This window comes from Haplochromis burtoni, unplaced genomic scaffold (genome assembly GCF_018398535.1).
Source record: "Haplochromis burtoni strain Fernald_Lab_line unplaced genomic scaffold, NCSU_Asbu1 Contig_55, whole genome shotgun sequence".
NCBI classification, from domain to species: Eukaryota; Metazoa; Chordata; class Actinopteri; order Cichliformes; family Cichlidae; genus Haplochromis; species Haplochromis burtoni.
In genome coordinates this window covers 397,860-421,095 of record NW_024582416.1, presented here as the reverse complement: position 1 = coordinate 421,095, position 23,236 = coordinate 397,860, and the positions used below count along the sequence as shown (strand labels likewise).

Here is a 23,236-nt window from a genome sequence, read left to right as displayed (position 1 = left end):
TTTGAGCTGGCCTTTTCTAGCCACTGGTAGGATTTCTTTAGTCAGCCGCTTCCCCTGTCTGTCGATGGTACAGATGTAGATGTAGATAGATGGTGCAGATATATCCCATGCAGGGGCTTGGTCATCCAATACACTTCCACCTCCTGTTCCGCATCATCGTCTGTCTTTAGCTGCCTGAGGCTCTCATGGAGCAGCCCTTGTGAGTGCTCCAAGTTTCATGCTGTACTGTGGCTCTGACACTCAGTGATCCATGCCCTCCCACTTTCTGTAGCTCATGGAGTGTCTGGATGTTGGACTTTGGGTGAAAACCTCCATGCTGAATGAGGGGTTTCATGTATTGACATTTGTGACATCTCCTCCTCTTGTGGGCATCTTATTATTCCAGCTGTTTATCTGATGACCGGTAGGGCCAGTGTTGGATAAGTTACTTTAAAATAGTAACTTAGTTACATTACTAGTTACTTCTCTCAAAAGTAACTCAGTTACTTCAAGTTACTCGTTACTTTCAAAGTAACTAGTTACTAGGGAAAGTAACTTTGGTTTTACTCAGAATTCTCTTGTTAATGTGTTTCTTCCATAACTTTGCCAGTCTTCTAGCTTGCTTACTTGCCACAAGTGCACTGTGCCACCTGGCCCGTTGTTGACCGCCGCCATGATTCTAGCCTACGTCACAGCGTCATGTGCGCCTTTTACATCCAACACAAAAACTGCAGTCGTGGTGCTTTGATTGTACTCAGAACTCGGAAATTCTGCCTTCTGAATAGGAAGATGTAGGTAACACCAGACTGCAGATGAGCTGCATACAGGGCTGGACTGGGACAAAAAAATCGTCCTGGGCATTTTGATTAGAGACTGGCCGCCATTATAGCAAAAATCATAAAGCCTTTGAATGAAAACAAACACTGTTGTGACAGTGATGTACACTGTTTTGATGGTATATATGTATCAATCTATCAAATGTTTGTTGTAAGATTCAGATAATTGTTTTTTAAAAGCTAGACATTTTAAATGAGAATAAGAAAGAAAAGTATTTCTTTGTGCCCCCCTTCCCTGTTAATGCCCTACATGCCCCCCTGGCAACACTTTGCTAGACCCGCCCCTGCACAGTTACCAGCTGTCAGCTACCTAAAAAAGGATCCTGGTGTTATTTGTCTCTCAGAAACAGTTCATAACTTCCCTTCAACTCATTCATGTCACCTAAAAGGTAAACCTGTTTCTCCATCACCTGTTCAGCTCTGATGATTCCAGTAAGGACATCTCCTGGTTTCATCTTCATGTTTCCCTCTCACCACGATATCCAAACCATATCATGACCAGCAGCTTTACAGCTGTGGCTCCAGCAAACATCAGCTGATACTAGAAATTAATATTAAATAAATTCTAACAACAGCTGATCAAGCTTAAACGTGCTGCTGTTGTTTAGCGCGACATCCGCTGGTTTCCTCTTTCTGGCGCAAAGTGAGCGATAAACAAACAAGAGAGCCGATCAGCTGATCATTGATCAGTTTCATGATTGAAGTAGAAACGGGAGAGGGAGGGGGGAGAATGAAAGAAGAAGAGGCAGCTGTGCAGCAAAGACACAGAATAACTCCAGCTTTGTGCCTTTTTCATTGTAGCTGAATTACGGGACAAACTGTTCCTTTTCACCTCAATAAGAAACACGTAATATTTTCTCTGAATACCAGACGGGACGGTTGGCAACTCTAATAACTTATGAACAAAATAAAGTTCAACATCATTAACTTCATAGCACCACCCAGCTGTATAGAAACTCCGTCATGCTAGCTAGCACGCAGTACGGAAAAAGTCAGAATAAGCGAAAATAAACTCCACCTAAACTTGGTTCATATCTGACCCAGAGAGACTGCAGGTCAGAACTTCTTACCTGAAGTTCAGTTCACACTTGGACCGGCGGCCGCCTCGGGTCTCTTTTCCTTCTGCGTCCCTTTTCCTTCATCCACCTGCTGCCTCCACCACTTGCTAATGTTACTGAATCTGTGGAAGCTCCGCGATAGCCACCACACGAAGTAACGAGTAACGACCCTATCTAAATCCCAGTAACGACTAACGCGTTCCTGATTTTGGCATAATAACTAGTTACCGTGCTCGTTACCACAATAATAACGTAGTTACTGTAACGCGTTATTTAATAACGCGTTAGTCCCAACACTGGGTAGGGCATATGCATTGATGGCTTGTATCTTATTCCTACTATTCAGCTGGCTTCTCTGCAACTGTCTTACCTTCTGTGAGTTGATGTCTCCCTCACACCTGGCATACAGTTAGATAGGTAGGTAGGTAGGTAGGTAGGTAGGTAGACGCCAGGTACTATTTCCTCCTGAAGGAGACGGTGTTATGAATGTTTACTCAACAAACCAGCAACCTTGATCATGCCATAAATCCATATGAAACAATATTTCATACACCGCCTTGGTTTGTGAAATGTCCGCAAATGAGAAACTTAAAAGGACGTCTCATCTTGTTTTAGGAGCCTGCTTTTCTTTAACGTCTCAATCAACATTTAGGAAGCCTGAATTAAAACGAACGGTGTGCACAGAGTGCTTCTCTGGGAGAATTTCCAGGATTTGAAGCACACACAGACACAGCCGAAGCTTAAAACTCACCGACTCCTTCCAAATCTGCCAGCTCTGAATATTTGAAGCCTTGAAACTTTGGAGTTTGCCGAACATCACAGGCACAGAGGTCAGAATAAAGCTGATGGAGTTCTGAGTCCATCTCTCAGTAATTAGAGATAACAGGAGTGAATTCTGTTTCTGGCATTCCTCACATGGTGGACATTCATGTTTGAAATCTTAGGGTTTTTGTTTTTTTCAAATGGCTTGCTTTATGAAGGAGAATTATGCTAATCTCATAATACTGTACAAATATCAAAGCCGAATGTAACCCCTATGGAGTCACAGTAAGCAAAGTATGATTAGCAATACTGTAAGTTTAATATCTGTGTGTGATGTTGCAACAGATACAACTTTAGGAAAGAGCTGAAGAAATAACATTTTAATTGGTTAATGAATTTCTACACTTGGGGCCAAAGATGATATTTTTGAGATCATTTTAGCGACTCCCTGCTGTTTGTTTGGCTAAAAATAATTATCTGATTACTTAATGCACAAGAAACCAAATGAGTTGGGAACTTCAAAACTTAAATAACAAGCCCCCATCATATAAAAAACTACATCTACTCTGCTGCACGCTTCAAATGTCATAATGTTTTAGAGCTTGACCATCTCTGGTTGTCGAGTCACAGCACAGATGTTTGGTCGGTGCAAAGTTTATGAAACCATGGAGCTGAAATAGTTGAAGTTGTAAAGTAAAACATGGATGGAAATATATGAATAAAAACAAAATCCTGAATACAGTGCAGGGTGTGCTGCAGCCTGAGCTGTGACAGTGTTGTGCTCCACACCATCAAGCCCTGAAATCAAACAAAGCCTCTTGAGAGAGCCTGTTTCTAATCGCATTTCTGCGTTGGATTTGGGAATAAAGAAATTTGCAATTAAATTAGAATTTGTAATGAACAAAGGTTAATAATATGCACACATTTACCTCAAGACCATCAATCTTTTTTCTCCCTGCATCAGTTTAAGAGCCTCTCATGATCATGTTTTTTAGACGTTATTGTCCTAGAGCACAAACCGGTGTACCCGGGTCCTCGTTGACGGCGATCAACACATAAAATCAGCTCAGAAATTCTGTTCAGGCGTACGCAGGTTGTGCTTCCTTATCATGAAAAGCTTTCGCAAGAATATTCAGCTTGGAAGGAGCTAATTTAATGAAAGAAAGAGGGACCAGCACACTGTAAACTCAAACCCATGACTCATTAACCTGCAGCAGTTACTGAGACAATGAGGCACCTTTCAGTCGGATATTCCTTTCATTTCAGATATCAAGTGATGAATAGGTCTGCACCGACAAAGTCGGCTTAGTATTTCAGGCCCCATTCATGAACGAATGACGGGACCGCTCTCCAACACAAGCTGTTGCCCCTCGTTTCAATCACTAGTTTTGAATATGACGAGGACATCTAGTGGACTGGAGCTGAAGTGCAGTAAGCAGGGTGGCCCACATGTGCGGTGTTACATTATAGTATCTACCTCACCACTTGAACACTCTTAAGAGTATTTGATCTTTCCTCTTGTGCCCGTGCTGCGTAGGACCCCAGTGCCATGCCGCGACCCACCTCTCAGGACCTGGCTGGGTTCTGGGACCTGCTGCAGCTCTCCATCGATGACGTCACCATAAAATTTGACCAGCTGCAGCAGATCAAGAACAACAACTGGAGGCCTGTAGATAGCCCAGAGAAGAAGGTGAGGACTCACTGCTTGCAGACTGATTCTTAAAAAAATGTGGAGCAAACAAAAAGGATTTTCTAATAAATCGCAAAATTGCATTTTAATCTTTCTCTCTTCTTTCTAAAGGCACCAGCTCCCGTACCAAAGAAGACAATTCGACAGAAGAGTGCAATGACGAGGGAGAAATCCCTGGACCTCCCAGATCGGCACCGGCAGGAAGCCCGCCGACGGCTCATGGCAGCCAAGCGGGCGGCCTCTTTCCGGCAGAACTCAGCCTCGGAGCGAGCGGACAGCATCGAGATCTATATTCCAGAGGCTCAGACTAGACTTTGAGAGGATCGGGTCAGGGGCTAACGTGTCTCCCTATTTCAAACAAAACTTTAAAACTAGCCTTTTTCTAGACTGCTAATCTCTCTACTCTTCCTTTATCCATCTGTCGTCTGATCTGATAGCCATCCTCAGTGCCCATCGCCAAAACCCCAGCGGACTGTAGGATGCGCCAAGGCTATACTCCTGCATCCAGAGCGAGTGTTAGCAGAAATGTATGTCTGACATGAGTCGCTTGGGGTTCTCCTTAGCTCACTCTCATGACACCCGACCTACAAGCTCTCTCATCCAGTGTCCTGGATGGATACATCTGTAGTTTTTCAGCATTTGCAAAGTGCCATTTAAAAAGTGCAGCTTTGAGAACCTACCAGCAACCAGGCCTTTGAGCTAAAAGAGTAAATGAGAGATTTATTTATTTCAAGTTGTTCAAAAACGGTTAAAGTTAGTAGCCCTCCGATACTTTTTGATCATTTGAAAATTACCTTATGATTTCTTTTCTTTTGGGGAATAAGAAGCTAAGTATCACTAAATTGTTGTAAGTTCAAGTCTTTGCAAAGTGCCAATGCTTGAAATACCTCAACTGTGTGCATGTGGCACTGGTTACACATCCAAGGTTATTCAGGCAGCCCTAAATAAGCTCTGGACTGGTCAGTGTTGAAAAATGCAGCTTTCTACCCAATCTGGTTGTAGTCAAACATTCTTCATGGGCTGGATTGGTGGAAGAATGACATCAGCTCATCAACGCGCACATTTCAAACATCTTTCCTATATATCTCACGTTGCCAACTTTCAGATATCGACATTTACTTGAAGCTGAAAACATGCAAGTCTTGTGCCAACACATTCATCATGTCAATGCAGTAGAAACCAGTATGAAAGTGTCTGTAACTCCTTAGATTGAAATGTGTAGACAAATGCACTTATGCACTTATTACAGTTCTCTGTATTTCCAAGGGAAATGTACATACCCCAGTTCACAATAGTACTGTTGTATTTTTGAATTGTGAGTGGGATGAATATTCATCGTGTTTCCCCACTGCGTCTCCACTGTTTTCCGCCCTTTCGTTTGCTCTTGACTCCTCTGGATTTGTTGCACACATGCAGTCATTTTGATCGCGCACACACTCTACGCCGCACGGCCGTCTTTTCATCCGACATGCTTCTGTCAGGCCCTTTCAAGTTGCACCCTCAGCCACAGTTAATGAGGAGTGATGGAGAGAAAAATGTCAAAACATAAACAAAATATCTGCATACGCGCTTCTTTAATCTATGAAGTACTTTGTAATTTTTCCCATTTCTTGAAAAATTCAGTGTAGTTTGAAGTCTCCCTGTGGCTGACACCCTTTAGGAAAAGATGGGGAATAATGAAATGAAATTGGGGCAAAGGCTTTTCCAGAGGGATGCAAGCAGCAAGTCTCAAATAGCTAAAACTCTGCAAGAGCCCTGCTGAACAGAAAGAACGGGCTGTGCACACCGATGCCAATTTTAAGTAGTGAATGGAGATTTGCACAATCCTAAATTCCACACAAACAAAAGCTAAAGATCACCTACATCTATATATGCAACTGTTACAGAGGTCTGGGGTTTTCAAAGTGTGGTTCGGGGACCTCCAGGGGTCCACGACTCAAAATAGTTTGCTGTCAATCTGTAAGGGCGCAATACACACCAATAAAACTATTGTAATCAGTGAAGGAATAGCTGGTTTGATCCAATCCTGGTCCGTGATTGTGTTCCTCATAAATTCATTCTGAGCAAAACGCTAAAATTCTGCTGCTTAATTATGAAACTTTGGTGCCGGTGATTTCGACGTTCGCTCCACTGTGTTGCTGATGTCGCTGTCAAATCATTGACCTAAAGACTGAAGTCTATTAGTAAAACCTTTGGGATAATCAACCCACTAAATGGTGCTGCTTTTTATTTAATCAGTACAGTACTAGACAAATAATCAAGTCGAAATAATGCGCTGTCCACTGAACGGTACATCACTTTAAAAATCTATTTTTATGACTAATTGTGCCCGAGTGCCTGGCTTCATTATGGGTGGGTTCAGGGATATGAATCATATGATAGCAGTAAAAAAACAAAGTCCCTGGATTTGAATAGTGTGTGTGTGTGTGTGTGTTGCTGATGTGTGAGCGTGGATCTTGTTTTTGTAGCACAATGCTGACTCTAAGTCAATCTAAGGTCTGCGCGTCATTTTCCTATTACTACCCAGCTGTGGCCTGACCTCCATCGCCCGCCGCACCCCCACACAGATCTACACGCCATCGCTGTGCCATCAGCTGTTTGATAAATTGTATTTTAGATACCTTGATTTACTTTTTGCTCCTGCGAATTGTACTTTTGAGTAAACGCAGTATTTTTTTGAACCATGCGCATCCTTGAAGACAAACTCCGAGCATACGTGGGATTCACACTTGTTTTCAAGCTACCATGTATGACACATTCCTTATCTGCCAAACTTCTTGTAGCAAACCTCAGACAACACATTACAGAATGACCAGGTAACCAAAGTCTGCGATGGAGTGACAGCGTTTCAATAATGAAACAAGAAAACACGGCGAGCTCGAATTCTGTTGGGTTTTTCATTGCAGAGGCAGGGAGCTTTAATAGTGAGACAGTGGGTATCTGGAAAGCGTCTGGGTGTGCGATGCCAGGCAGTTGGCAGAGCGGGGACGTTCCCCTGCTGTTGCCACAGTGGCAGACAGACGGCAGAGAGACAGACTCGGGTTGACATATGCTGGCTTAGAGGAGACGAGAGCTCGGCGCTGAGGCCCAAACTGCTGGTGCTGTGTGCTGTTCTGTAGCTGGAAGGCTGTTCATGTGAGGATCGCTCGCTGCTGCGCCGGGTCATTTTTAGCCTCTCTTTGACTAAGCAAAGCAGCTTATGTAAGATTTTGGGTCCTTGGTGAGATCAAGCAAACTGCCTCTAAGGCCCTTCAAAGCTTGTGTTGATAAATGTATTGCTGAATTGTGGCCTGCACTGTAGAACTTAAGCATCAGCACTACATGTTTCTGCTGGGCTGAGGCTGAAACGACTGAGGAGTTTCTCCCTTACATATCTCGAGCAGGGCCGTGAAAAACGTAGTATAACCGCCACCTGATTCAGTTTCAAGCATTTCATTTGCACCTTTAAGACGCATCGCATAATTTGCCAGGAGGCCTTTTTTTCTAGTCGGACCTTGAAGGAACCAGGGGAGATGGAAAAGGGCAATAAGGAGACGAGTGTGAGTAAATTTACAGATGCATTTAGAGATAAGAACTGTGCAGAAATCATCCCTCCCTCATCACCCCAGAGACAAACCTCGCTGCTCTGACGGCTGGGTTTTGTCTCCCAGTGAAAATCGTTTTCCATCGATGACACCGTTTCTTTTGAGGTGTAAACGCATTCTCACATGAACTCTTTTTCACAGAGCGATCTTGTATTCCCTCGAAGCCGACTGTAGCGCTTATTCTGCACTGAATCCTTCTGGATGACGCGCAGCATGAATCCGATACTGTGAGCGCCAAGGGAGTCTTCTTTTGAGGATGCAGTTGCAGCGCTTTCCTTTAGGTGGCCCGCTGAAACCTCGTGTGAACCCCGAGCGTACAAAATTTCAACAATGCTGTATTCAGTGCCAGGAGGGCAGCGGCCAACTGCAAGTGCAATGTCTTTGACTTATCCAGCAAACTGTAAAGTTCTTACTGCACATTAGTTTTACGTAATCAAACCATGACTGCCGTCGCCGACCCATCTCCAAACATGCCGTTTGAGCTTGTATCTACACATTCTGTGGCCTCACTTCTGGTACGACTGTCTATGCGCTTTAAACTCTAGAACCCATGACGTGAACTATTTCAAGGGGACTTTTTGGTAATCGTGCCATGGAAAGAAACACACTGATACAACACTTCCTAGAAGTTGGAATGTGAAACAACTCTATAATTACTAGACAAAATGAAAAAAGGTAGTTGTTTAGCTAAAACTATTTTCATCTCTTGTATATCATATCTATAGGAAGGATGAATATAATGCCAAATATTCATTATTTGTAAAGAAATATATATATAGATATATAAATATAAAATATATGCTTCATTGAAACAACTATTTTCTGCACTTGCTCATGTTTTGCTGTTATTCTCACTTTGTTATGGTTCCTTTCTAAGCTGATATGATGGCATGCAAAAAAAAAAAACTGATTTTGAATGTAGGCTTATTTATTCTTGTTTTTAAGAATTATGACACTGTCACACTGATGTACATTTGTTATGTATTTATTTAAGTCTGCCACACGTGCATCTCTCAAGGCGCGTTCTTTCAGTGCAAGTTACCTTATCGTTAATTTATTTTGTATTATGCATTTTCCTCCATTCTTTCAGAGCTGTTGGGAGATTTTGCCTATTTGACTCGTTGATCATTGCTTAGTTCACTCAGTGTAAATAATTCTGCAATTAAATTTTTTGAGAAAAAATTTGAGACAAGTTTGTCTTTGTGGTCCTTTTTACTTTGAACAGTAACTCGCTGCTGTTGTGATCATCACAGCAAAAGTATTCACGTAAACTTAGACATTATACATTACACTGCATTTAATCCACTGGAGTGGGTATGCCAGAATTACAGCTTTCTGATGCCTTTCCTAACAGTAACTGTACTTCCAGCGGAGGGATTTTCTCTCACCGGAGGGGAGCTAAACGAATTCATCAAACTGCTCTTGACATTTCATGCATTTTAGATCTGTGGCCCGCTAACGAAAATAGCAGTGAAATAAAGATGAAGTGTAGCTCTGAATCATCAGTCAAAGAAATTGGTACACTTACTTTCCGATGTTCATAGTGTGTCAGGAGGTTCACCAAAGAACTGGCATTTATATAAAAGAATAACTGAATGAACTGACTTTTGTTTTTTCACATCTAACAAAAGCGATCAGCGTGCGTCAGCTTACTATAAATCAATCTTATCCAATTCAGGGTCACGGGGGAGCCGAGGCCTACCCCAGCTGTCACAGGGTCCACCGTGGAAAGGTTGTCAGTCTGTCGCTGGGCTAGCGCGCAGAGGATGACAACCCTTCAAGCTCACGGTCACACCTACAGCCAATTTAGAACCAGCAATTAACCTGACCCCATGCACGCCTTTGGAGAGAAAACGCAACATCACACAGGTGCTTCTTGATGAGAATCGACAGTGCCCATGTGTTCAGCTTACCCTTGAACACCATTCTTTAAAGCAACCCACATAATGCTTCTGGCACTAAAGAGTTCTATATTCAGCATTGACATAATCGATATCCCAGCATGGTTACATTTTAAAATTTGCAGGTTATATTCTTGTAATGCATTCCATGCACCACAGCAATGGCAGCATCCATAAATTCTACAGATCTGCAGGCTGACTGTCTGCAAGAATGCGACCACTGGTACAGTATCAGTACTCTAAACTTCAGATGATCCGTGTCCAAATGTTTCAAAGACCTTGTAATGGCCATAAAGGTCGAAGTCAGGCAAAGATATGCTGGATATTACATATTTTCAATGCTTTTCATTCCTGCAGAATTCTGACCTATGAGCTCTTTGCCAGGTAAACAACAATGGGTAATTTGTCTTACCCAGTAAACCTGAGAGGAAGCTGAGAAAGAGTCCAGTGAGAGTAGAACGCAAGGTCCGCTCCTATTTGTTAAACGGCTCTTGCAACAAATGAAAATAAAACACATTAATAATACAGTGAAATAAAATAAATCAAAGCTTTAGCACATCAACTCCTCAAAAACAAAACCACGAAAAATGTAAGCGAGGCCACTTCATTTGAATCTCACAATGCAAGGGCTCCCTCTGCTGGACGGAGATAGACACACATGCCATGTTCCAGTAGCACACCTCTAATAGTTAAAAATGCAGTTCTGTGCACACGTTTATTACTTTTTTTTTTTTTTTTGTAGAAAGTTGCATTTTATTGACATGACTATATTATTTATTACTGTGAGGGTTTATTTGTTTATCTTACTATTTGTTAAGCGGTTTATTCAGGTGAATCTTGCGACTTCTTCTACAGGAATCCGGTCGTCATAATAGATAATCGTGATTAATATTAAAGAGGCTGTTTCCAAACAGAAAATATAAATAAGAGGCAACCAATGGGATTCTACGGCTGATCAGCGCTGACCAATGGGATGTCTGCAAAGTACAGCGAGGCTGGACTTCCTGTGTGGATGTCACATGACCAAATTGGAGTCGTATGATGTGAGTTTTCCTGTTTGGGGGTACTAGCGGTTACAGAGGGACGCTGTACTCCCTGGAAACGCTTCTGTCCGGTAAGTTACACGTTTCTATGTTAGTTAGTAAGTAAACCGCTTTAGATTTAATCATTTTTAAATATTCTGTGAGATATGTCGCGATGTTAACATCGAACTTTTCTCTGACTCCTCTTTCGAAGAACTCTGTAGTGAAAGTTTGTCACCGGCGGATGAAACGAACACAGATTGAAGGCTTACATAGAGTTTAAATAAAATGATCCGTGTGTACCGAGGTCCACGGCTTCGTGGAGTGGTTTCACAGGCAAAGGGCTGCGTTAATGGATGGTGTGTTGTCTGTCTGTTGCAGGTGGGCCACACACACCATGCTCCTAGCAGCTCCACCTTCAGGTGACCCTCCCCGCGCTCAGGTTCGGTGATCCTCCGTAAAGCGCCATGGCCTCCGAGCAGCACACCGGCCGCCTCTCCCAGCCCAGTGCAGAGTACTTCTTATGGGACTATCGCCTCCAGCTCATCGGCCTTGGCTTCTGCTTCTATACTGCAGTGTTCCTCTTCTGTCACCTCCTCTCTGTGTCTCTGTGCCAGACCTACAAGTCCCTGCTGGCCAAAGAAAAGGTTTTTTGGAACCTTGCTGCCACCCGGGCAGTGTTTGGGATCCAGAGTACAGTAGCCGGTCTCCGGGCCCTCACTGAAGACTCCTCAATCACCAAAGACAAAGTGAGGGGCCAGGAAGACTGGTCATGGTTTAACGTGCTCACAGCCACAGGCTTTTTTGCATTTGAGAATGTTGCACTTCACGCCTCCAGTGTGGTGTTTTGGTCATTCGACCTCCCACTGGCCACGCACCATTTCTTCGCCCTGTCGGGATACGTGGGGGCGGTGGTGTGGGATTCCCTGGGCCACTTCCTGCCCATGGTCACCCTCCTGCTGGAGATGAGCACGCCATTCACCTGTATATCCTGGATGCTGCTGAAGGTAAGCATGCACGTACCTTTCATCTCATTCTCCGGACTTGTATTTGTACGTAATCTTTGGTAAGTCCAGGCCCGGCTTTCTGTAGCATCTTTTGACCTTTTTCTTGACTTGTAAGTTTTGCTTCCTCCTGGGTCTTGTGCACCTTGTGATTATCTTCACTGTACCAGAACGTTCTTAGAAAGAGGAAGTTCCCTTTTAAAAACAACAAAAACCTGAAGCACTAACCACAGTTTTCTCTGTTCCTTCTGCTCACTGGTTTAGTGAACAGATTTAGCATGAATGTGAAGTAAAGAGAAGGTGTCTGACAGATTGTGTCTCCCCTGACAGGCTGGCTGGGCATGCACTCTGTTCTGGAAAGCCAACCAGTGGGTGATGATTCACATGTTTCACTGTCGAATGGTACTCACTTACTACATGTGGTGGGTAACCTTGATCCACCGGGTGGAGCTGTGGACCCATGCGCCCCTGCCCCCGCTAATACTCTTCTTCACCGGCCTCACTCTGCTCACACTTATCCTCAACCCCATATGGACCCACAAGAAGACAATGCAGCTTCTTAATCCTGTGGACTGGAACTTTGGCAACAAGGCGATCCCACTAAACGGCACCACCGACGGTCAGCCTGAGGCTTCTGGAAAACCTCATGCCAGTTAAGGAGTATCATCGGTGTCGTTTCCTGTTTCAGTTATGGCTTTTTATTTTATTATTTGAGACTGAGTGGGAGCTGACTTTTGATGGATGCTTGTTTTAAATTCTACGTTTGTTAGACTGGGACTTCTTTTTAAGCCCCTTGGGCTCTCTAGTCCTTTGTTCTGTAACGCATCTTTTCCTCTAGCACCACCTCAGCTCAACTCTACTCAGTTTTTACAATTGGGTAGTACCTCAATGTGGGCGGGGTCATCATAGCAAGGTGGGCAGAAAGTCCCAGTCTGCGTTTTCTTGTCAGACTTTGGGTAAAAGAAGTTTGTGTCTCCATTTCCTTCGTTGTTGGGTTTGAAAAATGGCAAATTTGATTCTTGTGAAGGAGTCGCTCTCATAACTCATCCAGTGACATCACTCCCTGGCCAATCGGTGGCATGAAGTCTCCCAATGTCACATTTTTGGTCTGACTCAGCTCCTCACAAACTCACCTAATGGAAACCCTTTAAACTAAGTAATTGAGTTGTGTAGGTGCTAGTGGAAAAAGGGCATAAAGAGACTTGGCTCCTGACAAAGGTTTACATATGATCACAACAGAGTGTGAAACAGAATCTTTCACTGCACAGCTTTTATTTCGATTTCGTTTTATTTCAGGACTCTGGTATTACTGTCTGGGTTTTTCCAGGCTCATAACAGGACTTTGTGGTTCATTATACACACAAGTATTATCGATGCAGCAAAGAGTTGGCAATGGTGCGATTTCACACCTTTTAACAAGTGTTGCAAGTATCCACTTTTAAAGTAATAAATTACTTTTTTTCAGTATAAAATATGTATGAGAGCAGCTCCTGCATTAAAAATCAGTAAGTTTAAGATCAACAAAAGCTTTAATAAGCAAAATCTGCTTTGAGATAAAGACCAGAATTAAACTGGACTCAAATATGAGTTGGGAGTAGATGTTGTCGGCCCACAGCTGTTTCTATTGTGTACATATTGACAGTGAAATTTGCTCCATCTGTTTAGGGAAGTGTGAGGTGAGCGTGAAGTGTCTCTAAATCAAAGCACTGTGAACTCCAGAGTGGACCCTTTGTTACACAGCTCTGCTGCCTGAGTGGGGTAAAACTGGATCATGTTTGAGGATGACCTCTCATAGGTTTACTCATTGAAGTTATTAGATACGAAGTGTTGATCAGATTGGTGTGTTTGGACTGCATCAGCAGAGAAACAAGCATGTATCATGGCGGAGTTACACTGAGTCACAGCAGTCCGCTTCACAAAGGCTTAACTGTGCTGAAAAAATACTGAACTAGTGCTTACACTAAGCAAACCTCTGACCCTGATAATTGTGGTTTAAACTGGTGCAGCCCTGCAGCCCATCTTTATTTATGGTGTATTCTAAAATCCACTGAGTTTTATTTTATGTGTGTGGGATTTTTATAAAAACATACTAATGGCGATTGTGTGTGTTCCTGTATTTAAACCATAGGAAAGGTTTTATTTGTCTTTCGCTGCAAATGTTCAACTTCTCCACAATATCCCACTTTAACAGCTCTGCTTTTAGTTCTCATTAACAGAATAGCCCTGTGTTGTTATTGTACATGGGAAACAGAATCATGTGTTACATTCAGTAATTTTTTAAGACATTTTAATTGTGCACGTAGTTGTAATTTTTTTTCTACAGCGTGCACATTAACACCTTTGGCTCGGCCTGCACAAAAGCTGCCTGTGTGTTAAATAAAGTGGAAAACGCTTCGAAGCCTCAGTCCAATAGATTAAAACTTTTCTGCTTTTCACACCTTCAGTAATTTAATCTTCGTAAAGAGTGAAATGTTGTTTTAGCTGTAGCTCTGATCTCACTTTAAATAAATCTGATCATGTTAGGTTTAGATTGTAAAATTAGGGAACTACTGTGGGACAGATGTCCTGTTGATTCAGTGCCATATACTAACAGCTTCTGTGTTATCTATGTTGGACTGTGCATTCATTTAAACTACCGAGTTTCAAAATAAAGTGTTTCCTTGGTTATTGTGTCTCTTTCTTCTGTTTTTTTTTTTTTTTTTTCTCCTGTCACCATGCTCCTGCATGTGACCCAGAAATTCATGTAAGTGGGGCATGTTCACACAGGTCTGGAGAGCAGAGGGTGACGTTGCACTGAAGGACCTGTAATGTAGGCTTTAAACAAAATTGATAGACAGATGCTGCAGCTGTGACATTTAACTGGCAGCCATTCAACATGTTTGCTCAAAGGGGAGGATGTCTGATTTTATTGTAGGGCTGTTCCTTCCCCCTCTTACATTTCGGGTGGGAAGCTCAGTGTGAGCTGAGGGGGGAGGAGAATGAAAGAGGTGGGCTTAGCTTAGACTGTAAGATGTGCAACAGAGGATCTGCCTGTAGGTGGCGCAATGGGAATAATTACCTCCAGTTTTCAATTGATTTCTTTTTCAACATTGCTATAAACCGTCAGCACATTCTTGCATATTTAAGGATGATTTCCCCCTGAACAGCAGCACAGGGCTGCAGCAGGTTTATCTCGTACACAGATCTGTTACAGTCTGAAGAGTCACTTTGCTTATTGCGATACTTAATTTTAAAGTGAAGACATGAAAACAAAAAGCTCCGTCAGAGAAACGAGAAATTATTCAAGATTTTTTAAGGATCTATAAAAAAAATGCTTAAAAACATTGTGTCCTTAAAAAAAAAAGTGAAAGTTTCAGCGTTAAAGGCTCAGAGTTCGTTATTCTAACTTTGTGTCTGCTCCTGTAAATCACGCGTGAAGCAGCAGTCCAGCCTCTTCATCAGCGTGGACATAGGTGCCTCCCGGGGACAAAAATCCCTCCTTCGTTGTTTTCGGTTCAGGTTTTAACGGATAAGCTAAAAACTTCCTTCAACATCATCTCCGGACAGCTGTGAGGAGGGAGCCACCTCACACGTCACGTGTCCGCTTTGCTCGAACTTCTTTCCCATAAAATCCGGAGAAGACGGCGGAGGTTTGATTGGCGTTCTACGCAGCCAATCAGAGCCCTTAGTGGCGCTGTGGTGGCCAATCAGCATCTGAGACGGGGGGTGAGAGGGTTTTCATGGATGAAGTCAGCTTGCACCGAAGGGAGAGAAGTAAAAAGGACGAGAAGTGGATGTTTTGATAGGTTTGAAGTTGTGCGGGAGTCTGAAATGTTTTGCGTTTAACGCTTGCTGTGAAAGGATTACGTCATTCACCTGGGAGCACGTCACAGAACGGTAAGTTGAGGTCATTTGTAGGTTTTTTACAAAGTTCTGAATAACCCTGACAAATGTGTCCCGATAACTGTGAGGTGAAGTGAGCAGTGATGTCAGCCTGAAGCAGAAAGATGTTGGCTATAACGTGGCGTGTCAGTTTCCACGGAGAAGATCCCAAACCCTGTCAGATACCTGCAATAACACAGTCACTAATGCGCCTTTTATGCGCATTTATGCCAATTAGTGCACCCTAATCCGGAAACGATCTGCTTTAAGAACAAGAATTACATCAACAAACTCTTTTCTGTGTTTGTTTAAGAATTCACCAAGTTTCTGAGCTGCCGTGTAACATTTTCATACGTTTCTTCTTCTTACTTTGATCTTACTGCTGTTTTAAGACTGATTTGATGAGGTTGAGAGAACTGATAACAAACAGCTTTATGAACACAAAAATGTGGACTGAAAACACTGCACCACCCGTGGAGTTGACACTCCGAAAAATCATTCATAACTGGATAAATCAGAGCTGCAGATCCAAGTAGTCATGCATAGCATTCCTCAGCCAAAGCCCTGCACAGCTTCAGCCAAGTGGAAGATTGGTCTGAGCAGGCTGTGAAACCTCAGTTTAATTCATCTGTTTGGCCTTTGGTAGGTTTAGTAGGTGCCTATCTGCACTACAAAAGTCAAGTTCCTCAAGGAACCCTCCGAGGTTTGGTAGATCTCCAATGATGGTTAGAAATACAAAGAATGCTTTGATCACTGCTTGTATTGTCCAGTGTCGTGCATGTCCAGTTCATTCAGCCAGGACGAGGGTGAGGTGGAAGAAAGGCTCACACATGCACATGCTTGCACACAAGAGTCTCCGCTGGTAATTTGTTTGGCAAATAACTGGAGAGGCCTGCCTGTAAATACAGATGCTTAATAGCTCCACCAGTGTGGGCTGTTTTTACTGTGCTTAAACTGCCTGCTGTCACTTAATGTCGTGTACATCACGTAGAATCCTTTATGAAGATGCTTTTATAGATCACAGCCAGCTTTGCCACAAACATGAGAACACAGAGCACAGACTTCAGTGTCCTCACTTGTGCTCGGAGCAGTCTGTGAACACAGGTGCGTTTTAATGGAGAAATACCAGGAATTAGTTAAGTAACTGTGACAGGGCAGCCTGTAGCGCCGCTTTGCCAATAGCAGCTACTGTTTACCGTGACTGAGCTCGGGGGTGCCAGAGCACACAATGGTCGTGCAGAGGAGCATACCATTCATTTTTCGAAAGGCAGTTAATGGAGTCACTGTCCACCCACAACTCGGCCAAACATCCACCGAGACGGGACGTGGATTAGCAGCATAGCTCGCCAACAGCTGGGAAAGAAAGGCCGCTGCTCTTGTGCAGGTGGACGAGAGAAACTGACACAGCGCTGGCTTGTTAGGGAGCTTTACCTTCCTTTGTGCGATAGCACCGTCCTCTGTGAGATGAGCTGTAGCTCAGGACTCTGCCCAGGGATGAGTAAAGCTAAGAGTCACTCATATTCTTGGCTTTGGGAACTGTTTCCACCCTTTTCAAGTCCATGCATAGCCCACTGATGATCAGGAGTGGCGTGGTTTCCTGTGGTCATTTATTGTAATCTGATTGAGCTGCTCTATTCACATTAAAATTCCTTCAGAGCTGAAATCCAGCCAGTTAACAAAAACGCCTTAGAGTGGCTGCTCATCACCGCTCACTAAATAGTGTGTTTCTGGTGACATGTTGGCTTCTCGGAGCTTTGGTGTGGCTCGCTGGGTGGGTGGAGACCAGTTACGAGTGACAGCCAAGACTTTACGGTCTCTGTCTTCAAATGGACACCACGTTTGAAACATAATGCAGTCTTTTATTTTGCTGAGTGATTCCCAGGCTGGCAGAGTCATGTCAGTGTTTGCTGTTTGTATTATTAAAAACAGAATCTGCCTGCAAAAGACCGCTTCATACATACTGTATGGTGGGGTGATGCATCATTATGGCAAGCCCAATAAATCACGTCTGTAATCAGATGAAAGTCCTGCGGCCCCGTGCATCTGATTATTGAAGTGTACTCCCTACAATCGACCGCCGCTGCATTATAATTATAAGTAGTAGCTGACGGGGACCAGACTTATCTTCTTGTGTTCTGTATGGGTTTTATCCTGCAGTGCTGTGAGGAGAGGTTGTATTCATTGGAGAGGAGTAAACGGTGGGCCATGTGAGCAGTAGGGAGGACTGCTTGCTTTACTGTGGTAGTGATATATGTGCCTGTGGATTTCCTTCGGTCCCAGATCTGATCTGAGCTTTCAACTTGCCAGCAGTCAGGACTCCAAGTTTGTGGTTGGAGTGGGTGGTGTTGTTGAGGCCCACATACTGTGTGAGCCCCGGTGCTCTACTGGATGCTCATCGCTTTATTTTTTTACCGTGTGGTTCAAAGTATAAGTAAGCTGTGTTGAAAGTGTGTTAATGAGAGTGACCTATGTGAGAAGCAGAAGCATCCTTTTAACTCTGCTGTTACTCTTGAATTCTGATCATGAAGAGCTGCAGCGCCCTGAACGTCCTCACAAACATCTTCAAGTACTTTGTTAAGACTGCTGGGCCTCTCTTTGCAGGCCTGGGATCTTGTGTTCAGTAATCCGAACAGAAGGATGCTCTGCCCAGAGCTGCAGAGCAAAGCTCAGACACCCGTAGCGCCTGTCTCCCAGCACCCGCCCCCCCGAGGCTTTGTTTATGACTTTCAGCCTGTGTGTGGAATGCCACTTGTCTTTAAGTGCGCACTAGAAGACTCGGCTGCAAACCTCTTGCCAAGCTCTCAGCGTCGCACATTTTTGATTGGTCTCTGTGTTTGGGTTAGTGGCTTTTTTAGAATAAATCTGTGTTTAAAAGCTTACATGCTTAAATGCAAGTCAGTCATTCTTTGATTTCTGTAGATGATTAGTGCATGATAAGAAACCCTGCCTCATCTATGGACACGGGTTGGGTGTGGCTTCAGTTAATAAGATTATAAGAGTTTCACATGTTTGAAACACGATTTAATAGAAATGTAATTCTAAAATTAAGATCAAGACAAAGACAGCTGTGGTGTTTCTGTCTCACTCCACACAGGTCACAGCTAATCCTCTGCACTCGGCCTCCTGCTGTGTGCAACATACGTGCTGTTTGTTATGTAGCATGTGCAGGTTATTAGGAGCACACAGGTGAGCAAATTGTCTGCATTACGCTGTAAGCCATATGACTGTTTTCCTGTCTGCGCAGCATTGCTCAGCCGCCCCAGCATGTAATGACACGCTCAGCTGAGTGTATCATCAACTGTGGAGAGGATTTTACCTTTTCTGCTGTCTTCCACTCTGCCTTAAATCACGGCTCTGAGATAAGCCAGCAATGCACTGCCTTTTAATTAAACACCAAATAGATTAGCGGTACAATTAAAAATGAATTACTGTGACTGTATTTGGCCTCTCAGCGAGGGTTTGTGAGATACGCACACTCAGCTCGTGTGGCTCAGTCCAAAGCTGGTGACCAAAGCTGCAGATGTCATGTTGTGTTTGTGCTACAGGTCATCTTCACGGGTGAGACAGGTGCTTGTTTGGTGAAGACCACATTTGAAGTCACGCTACACCGCAAGCAGCGCAGGGTGTAATTTGGAAATGTGTTTAGTTTTCCTCCAAAAGAAAGCAGAAGGACCAAAGTGGGAGTAATTACAGGAGCTGGGAGGAATGCAGGAATCTGCAGGCTGACCGACAGAAGATCAGCTTCACTCACACATATTACAAATAAACAGAAACATGAGAAACAAAACTGTTTCAGTAACAAGTTTTTTTTTAACCACTTTTCTCTTTAGTGCCTTTGGAGGAAGAAGAACACGTTTCAGTCCCTTTCCTCTCCCTTCCATCCTTTTCCTGCTTTCCTAAACCTCAAACAATGCTTTTAACGGGAGAGATGAGTCACGCTTTGAAGCTTCTGTTTGGCTTCGGCTGACAGTTCCTCGCTTTAAAATGTGTCAGCCGAGTTACGAGCGTGTTTGTCGTGTACTTACCTGCTCACAGCAGTTACAGCTGACTCACGAAACTAAGAAGGAAACCCAAGTACGAAGCCCCTGGAATAAAAATAAAGATTCAGAGTTTTAGTTGTTTTCAGTTTGATCACACTGAATTGTTCTTATTTTTAATTTTCACTGAGATTACATGAGTGTAGGGCTGCCACGATTAGTCGACTAGTCACGATTACGTCGACTATCAAAATCGTCGACGACTAATTTAATAGTCGACGTGTCGTTTGAAGCTTTGTAAGATCACAAAAGACACAGGAATAAGTGGCAGGATTTAAGAGTGTAATAACGGACTGAAACAGAAGATGGCAGCACTGCATGTACAAGGATGCCAGCTGCCGTTAAACCCCGAAGAAGAAGAAGCAGCTCTGTCCCAGAATTCATAGCGCAGCCCAGCTCAGTTTCCACCAATAGCGGCAGCTAGTTAGTTTTAATATTACTCTTTCTGGGTCACAAAATAAACGTTTAACATATTTTCTAGCGAGAATGTAGCTGTGTAAACCTCAAATATCTGCTCAGTTTATCAAGACACCACGTATTTTCAAAAGCGCACGTTTTCGGAGACGTCTGTTACCCACTAGCTCGATAGCGAGCCGGGGCAAGGCTCACTAGAGCCGTGAGAACACCGGACTCCCGGCTTCAAACCCACCGCCATCTTTCGCTACTCAGGTTAAACATATATAAGTCACTTAGATAACTTAAAAATGTTATTGTTTGGCTTTTTTTTAGTATTTTATTTGTTCCTGAGTAAATCGGTTTGGCTAAGATTAAAGTTTTTACACAGCTGAATAAACGTCAAGCAGACAGCTGATTATCAGAAGTGTGAGACGCTCGAGAATATACTCCGGTGTCCTGTTATATTTTAGATAGCAAGGAGTTTATTAAACTTCACCGAAACAATCTGCAAATTTCATTAAAATTTAATAAACTATCATCTTGTCTTTATTTTTAGTTGGCACAGACCTTAAACACTTAAAGCTGTAAGCTAATGATAGTTATATAAGAGCAGATGCTGCTGGTGCAATAAGCTGTTCGTTTTACGTCCAATGGATGATGATTTGATTAGTCGACTAATCGCAAAAATAATCGACTATCAAAATAATTGTGGCAGCCCTACATGAGTGACAATTGCTAATGTGATTTTATTCAGTCTAAGAAAAATATTTCATACCATGATAATTAAAAAAAGATCAAACACAAACATTATATATCACTGTTCTTCAGCACAGTAGAGCCTGAAGATGGACAGATGTAAGATATGTTAATGCTGCAGCTGCATCTGCCTGTCTCTTTGTACTCCATTATGAAGCTAGGGCCTCCTCAGGCTCAGTGCAGCCTACCTGTCTGTGTTAGCACTGTTAGCCGTAGCAGACAGATCCTCTCTCCTGGCCTTGTGCCCAGTGAACAGAGTGGAGGACAACGCGAGAGGATTTCACATTATTTCTAGACAAAACAAGCTTTGAGACTCAGAATGAGTTATCCTTCTTGTTTTCTGTTCTGCTGCACGTTTGTCTTAGTCAGAAGCAGACTGCTGTGAAGCTACGCTGGCTGTGGAGATTGCATGGATAGAGAATGGTGCACACACAGCGCTACAATGCCTGCTTTATGCCACAGCATGATGTCACCACACTGTCATCTGCCCTTGTGCACAGTAGTGAACTGAAGATGTCCAGTAAATAGCTCAGCTTTGTTTGACAGAAACTGTCACCTCTGGATAAAAGCTGCACATCAGACAGGAACCCTGTGCTGCTCAGGAATGTAACGTCTCTTATGTTCATGCAGGTCCAAAGGTCTCCTGCCTCAGCATGCTAATAAGGACCAAAATGTGTGGCTGATAATTGCTGTTTGAGACAGAAGTGCAACACTGACCTGTGCCTCTGCATGATAACCTGCCTGGGTTTTAATTTACAGCAGCACATATTTCACATTCTGGAGCGTTAAAGTGAGTTTTTGATAGTCTGCTCGTGTAATGCATTCTGAATGTATTTGAAACCAAAGAAATGAGTTTAAATCTAAGCTGAATCCTGCTTTGCATGAACTTTGCTTTAGCTGCAAAGCTCCACAGCCTCTGTTTTCCTCGTGGACACGCAGCAGGGTGTGATGTGTCCATTACAATGGTAGCACAGGCTGTGCATACCATGGCATCGCACACACACACACGCAGCATTAGCATATGACAATGCCGGGCACACGTAAACACACGCCAGCATCAGCTCTCCCTGGGAGCTCTACAAGTGTTTCCTTTGTTTTCACTCACTCTTCATTTGTCTGAATTCGCTTTGGTTCAGAATCAGATGTTGATACAAAAGGTAGCAGACCGTGACAACACAGCCACGCTGCTGTCTGCCGCTTTAAGTAACATTGAATAACAAGTGGTTGGTCTTTTGTGGACCGACTGGCTCACATATGCTGACCTAGAAATGCCAAACTCGGTCTCTTTTTTTCTGTTGTATGAGCCTCCTTGAACTGACTGTAACGACATTTGTCCTTTCCTCCTGTAGGAATGTGCGTTGGTGTAACTGAGCCTCTGCGTGCTGATGTCTGAAGAGCTTTAGCAGGAGAAGAGCAGTAAGCATGGACATGGAAGACTTTCCTCCCCCACCTCCTGAAAGTAAAGTCAACAAATCCTCGTACTTCATATGTGATTTGCATGTGTCCGCTTCCTCGATGCTTAAACTGGTAAACATGGTGGAAAGTGTTGTTTTCATGGGCCGGTTAGCTCAGTTGGTCAGTTCAATTCTATGTACATAGTGCCAAATCACAACAACAGGCCCTACAAAACCTGAGCAATCAAAACTCCCTATAAGCAAGCATTCGGTGACTGTGGGAAGAAAAAACTCCATTTTAACAGGCTCATGGAGGGGCGGGGCCATCTGCTGCAACTGGGTGAGGGGAGGGGAGATGAGGGACAGGACAATAGACACACTGAGGAAGAGAGCTGAGTTTAAGAATCATCCACTTCCTATTAGCGCCTCGTCCTGAAAGACCACCGTCTTGTTTTGCTCTTTTCTTTCGTTGTACATGTACAATGACAATAGACATGCTACTCTATTCTGTAAGAAGATGGTTTGAAAGGCAGGTGGGTGGAGCTTCTATATAAAGGATATCCTTTCTCTCTGACATCATCCAAATCCAACGAGGAAAAAGAAGAGTTTGGCTCACAGGGATCATTAAAAAATTCCACAGCTGTCATAGTTTATAAATGCGTATACGTATGACAGAAAATGAACAAAAACGTCCACTTTAACCAAAATGAGGAAACTTTGTTTCACAGAGGTTGCAGGTGTTGGTCAGCTGATCACTTCTGCAGGTCATCGTAAGGTTAGATGATTTTCTCAGAGGTTGATGAAGCTGTGCAGCTCGAGTCAACAGCGCAGATTCCTCTCCTCCGCTCATCCACCGCTGTAGCGTGCGTGGGCGGAGGAATGAGGGAGTAAGGAGAGTAAAATGTGCTGCGCTACTGTGAATAGCAGACAATGTGCTTCAGTATGAGGCAGAATAC

General features: G+C 43.4%; 3 protein-coding genes across 5 annotated transcripts in view; all 3 read left to right on the top strand.

Moving 5' to 3' along the window:
• The window catches only part of dlgap2a (discs, large (Drosophila) homolog-associated protein 2a), a 142,064-nt gene extending 132,179 nt beyond the window's left edge, over positions 1-9,885 (top strand). Inside the window, exons 12-13 of the mRNA XM_042220770.1 lie at positions 4,173-4,325; positions 4,437-9,885. Of these exons, the coding sequence (XP_042076704.1) occupies positions 4,173-4,325; positions 4,437-4,643 (360 nt within the window). The 3' untranslated portion in view covers positions 4,644-9,885. The remainder of the gene's footprint in view (positions 1-4,172; positions 4,326-4,436) is intronic.
• A 905-nt stretch (positions 9,886-10,790) lies between these two features.
• Positions 10,791-14,207, top strand: cln8 (CLN8 transmembrane ER and ERGIC protein). Its single transcript, XM_005922381.3, has 3 exons — positions 10,791-10,924; positions 11,214-11,839; positions 12,167-14,207. Exons 2-3 carry the CDS (start codon positions 11,300-11,302, stop codon positions 12,491-12,493), a joined length of 867 nt encoding a protein of 288 aa, XP_005922443.1. The 5' UTR covers positions 10,791-10,924; positions 11,214-11,299; the 3' UTR covers positions 12,494-14,207.
• A 409-nt stretch (positions 14,208-14,616) lies between these two features.
• arhgef10 (Rho guanine nucleotide exchange factor (GEF) 10) overlaps positions 14,617-23,236 on the top strand; it is a 46,375-nt gene continuing 37,755 nt past the window's right edge. For all 3 annotated transcript variants that reach the window (XM_014333601.2, XM_005922385.3, XM_005922382.3), the window contains exons 1-2: positions 14,617-15,712; positions 22,236-22,345. In XM_014333601.2, coding sequence (XP_014189087.1) covers positions 22,309-22,345 — 37 coding nt within the window. In that variant the 5' untranslated portion in view covers positions 14,617-15,712; positions 22,236-22,308. The remainder of the gene's footprint in view (positions 15,713-22,235; positions 22,346-23,236) is intronic.

What these genes read in the sequence shown, in the direction of transcription:
- cln8 (XM_005922381.3), top strand. Translation starts at nt 11,300, where the DNA reads ATGGCCTCCGAGCAGCACACCGGCCGCCTCTCCCAGCCCAGTGCAGAG. An exon ending in TATCCTGGATGCTGCTGAAG is followed by an intron (nt 11,840 to 12,166) that starts GTAAGCATGCAC and finishes CTCCCCTGACAG; the next exon opens with GCTGGCTGGGCATGCACTCT.